Source organism: Miscanthus floridulus, chromosome 16, assembly GCF_019320115.1.
Source record: "Miscanthus floridulus cultivar M001 chromosome 16, ASM1932011v1, whole genome shotgun sequence".
Lineage (NCBI taxonomy): Eukaryota > Viridiplantae > Streptophyta > Magnoliopsida > Poales > Poaceae > Miscanthus > Miscanthus floridulus.
The window spans coordinates 30353081-30356499 of NC_089595.1; the positions used below are offsets into that span (position 1 = coordinate 30353081).

General features: G+C 41.9%; 1 protein-coding gene across 1 annotated transcript; it reads right to left on the reverse strand.

Moving 5' to 3' along the window:
- Window positions 1-2243: 2243 nt before the first annotated feature.
- LOC136511433 (protein TOPLESS-RELATED PROTEIN 2-like) lies at window positions 2244-2907 on the reverse strand. Its single transcript, XM_066505497.1, has 2 exons — window positions 2692-2907; window positions 2244-2597 (listed from the first exon to the last, which is right to left on the reverse strand). Exons 1-2 carry the CDS (start codon window positions 2769-2771, stop codon window positions 2411-2413), a joined length of 267 nt encoding a protein of 88 aa, XP_066361594.1. The 5' UTR covers window positions 2772-2907; the 3' UTR covers window positions 2244-2410.
- Window positions 2908-3419: the final 512 nt, after the last annotated feature.

A 3419-nucleotide genomic window follows, 5' to 3' on the forward strand; every position in this document is an offset into this window, starting at 1 on the left:
GCCAAATGCCATAGGGCACATGAACCATGGCAAATGTTGCAGTCAGTCACACTACGTCAGAATTGCACTTCACTGCCGGTTCAAAATACCCCATCACTGTTGGATTTTGAACCGGCACAACCATACCGGCAGTGATGAGGGTAAGCTATCCCTGTCGGTTCCTACAAACTGGCTGTGTTCTTTAACTTCACTGTCGGTTCTTTACACAACCGGCAGAGTTCAGTTCCACCAACATTGCCGGTTCATAAGACCACCCGGTAGAGTTTATTTCCAACAACACTGTCGATTTGTGTTTAAACCGGCAGTGTTATTGTACAAATCACTACCGGTTTGTGACAAGAACCGGTAGTGATGGCTAATCCAACACTGCCGGGTTGTGGCTCCAGCCGGCAGTGCCATCACTGTCGGTTTGTTGCTAACCGGCAGTGATGTTTACGACAACACTGCCGATTTTCTGCTAACCGGCAGTGATGTCACGTTCGCATTTTATTGTTTTATAATTTATTTTAATTTATATTTTTTCATGGAATCGGGTTTCGCTTTATATACGCTACTTAGACGACCGGTCCATCAATATTAAACATTACAAATATTACGGTTACAGTTCAAATGTTCTTATCAAGATCTCGATCCCTTAAAATAAAAAAAATGTTCTCGGACTTCACAGATTGTGCAATGCTTCTCGGACATCTTACAATAATCTGACGAGCCGCTCTGGGCCATACTGGTCCTTGAACTTCACGGATTGTGCAATGGAAAATACTCCATCTTTTTTCAATACCTCGGCTAAGATGAATTTTGCCAGCTCCGATTGCAGCGCGACGATCTCCATGTCTAACAGCCTTTCGTGGTTATATTTCTAGCGTTGTCGTTCAAAAAAGATGATTCCAAAGAGGAATCAGTAAATCATTTTGTTGAATGATTAACAGACATAAATGAAATGGGGATTATACACACCAACTTATCGGCTTTTTCCGATTTCCTGCCGATGTAGCGAAGCATTGCCCACGTTACATAAAACCCGCATTCATTGTTTCCCGCCTGTTGTTTTAGGTACTTCCCCTCCATTTCGACAACCTTGAATGGGACCTGCGTCCCACCGATATGTTTTTTTCGGACACTGAGCAACATTAAAAGGAGAAACATTACAAAGCGGTATGTGTGATTAGAAAATAATATGTATTAGGATCGCTTACTAATTCAGCACTGCCACCGGTGCATCCAGATGATGAAATGGTTTTTTCTTCGAGTCCCACACCTCGATCAGATTTTTGGCAAGATTAACACAAATGAAGACGAAATGATGGCTGCAATCACAGAATCCTAATTATCGAATAATCTTAACGAAAAAAGAAGCATAAAATTAAAAGCTGAGAACACATACTCGTAGTTGTAGGCTACAAGTATGTGGGTTTTGTTCTTCATCTTGAATTCGTCGAAAACAGCAATCAATCTCTATTTTAGGTCTCCCACGTCACATCTATGGAGGCCTAGACATGTGTTCTCATTGACTCGCAAGGGGTTCAAGAAGCCTATGTTATCCCATTTGCTTTTTAGAATACAAAATTTTTCTATACACCTACATAAAATCATGGGAAGTGCTCAAAAGTTAACAATTTGTGTTCCGAGAGAGTAGTTAATTGTAATATCGTGCGTGTAGGGTACTTACATAGTCCACAACGTCAACATTTGTGTATCGAGACAGTGTTTTTGGTATAGCTGGAACAAGCACTCCCACTCGACATCGAATTTCTCTTCTTTAGGATAATTAAAAACATGCGGCAAATGGATAATAACCTCAAAACCAAAGTCCTCCGTCTCTGTTGTTTGAGCCATGTAATATTCATGCAACTGGCGCATATATCACTACTAGAATCTTGATTTTTTCTGACGGTGCAAAAACCCACGGAAAAATTCGAATACCGTCAGAAAAATATTTTTCTGACGGTGTACCCTCAGAAAAATACCCACAGAAATATAATGACAGAAAAATCCAATTTTTCTGTGGGTTCACCGTCAGAAACAATTTTTCTGTGGGTCTCGCACGCACAGAAAAATTGTGTTCGCCCAGATTAAAACTAATTTTTCTGTGTGTTAATCCACACAGAAAAAAGAAATAAACGCACAGAAAAACTCATGTTTTTTTCTGTCGGTCTAGGTGAACTCACAGAAAAATTCATTTCGCCCAGATTAAAAAAATATATAATAGATAGCATACATATAAAGATCCAAATGTTCAACACATTCATTAATGACATCCGGGCTACATAGAGATGATGTTCAAATGATCCGGCATCAATACATTCAAAAGCATTACCATCTCATCTCAAAGTTCAAGTCTCAGTCAAGATGAGTAAAGTACCAGCATGCATCATTGAGTCATATTATACCTAAAACTAAAGCTAACAGATTAGAGCCTATCAAGGGCCTCGAGGTACTTCTGCTTGCGGATGTCAAAGAAGATCTTCATGGAGTAGCGGTTGTCCTCCAGCATGGTGAAGCCGCTGAGGTACCTCTCCACCTCGTCCCACTCGCCGCCCTGCACGAGGTCCTCGAAGTGCTTCATGTTGAAGTAGAAGCCCGACTCCTGCTCCAGCCTGCACGGGCAACCGCAAAAAGCATCAGAAATCCCAGCTCACCCAGCAAAGAAAGGCTCCAAAAACCCCATTCATGATCATGGCGAGTACTCACTTGTGCACCGTCTCCTTGAACTTCTCCTCATCGAGGAACTGCAGGATGAGGAAAACCAACTCCCTGCTAAGAGACGACATGGCTCCCCTGATCACAGTCGGAGCCTCCAGCTCTCAAAAACCCGCCTAAACCTCGGGCCGCCACCCATGCAGACATTGAAGGTTGCTACTGCTACCTCACTTATAGTGCCACAATACTTTTCTAAAAGTACCACAAACTAATAAACTAATGAATTCTACATTTTCACAACCACAATTGAACATAGTTTTGCAATTCAGTTAGCCAAATCAACATGGATCATGATTCCTGGCTGACCAAACCATGCTTTAAAATGTCCCATGGGGAGAAGAAGTCCAGCACTCCTGAGGCATCAAATAAAAATGACCCATGGGGCAAATCAGAAAATACATTTGACAAAAGAAAAGGAAATGGAGGTGATAGTGCCTGGGAGAAGAAGTCTGATGATGGCCATGGCAATTGGGAGCATCCCAGCAACTGGAAATGCCAGGGGCAAAAAGAAGGCAGATGGTAACTGGAAATGCTGGAGATGGAATTGGAAGACCAAATGCCAAGTCTAATGCAGGATCCAGTTGGGGTGAGAAAGATAAGATGGAGTCTGATGAGCATCTGAAAGTCCCAAAAGAATCAGACACATGGAATACAGGGAAATCAAATGAAAGTCCATGGGATAACACTGATGCACTACAGGATTCCTGGGTTAACAGTAT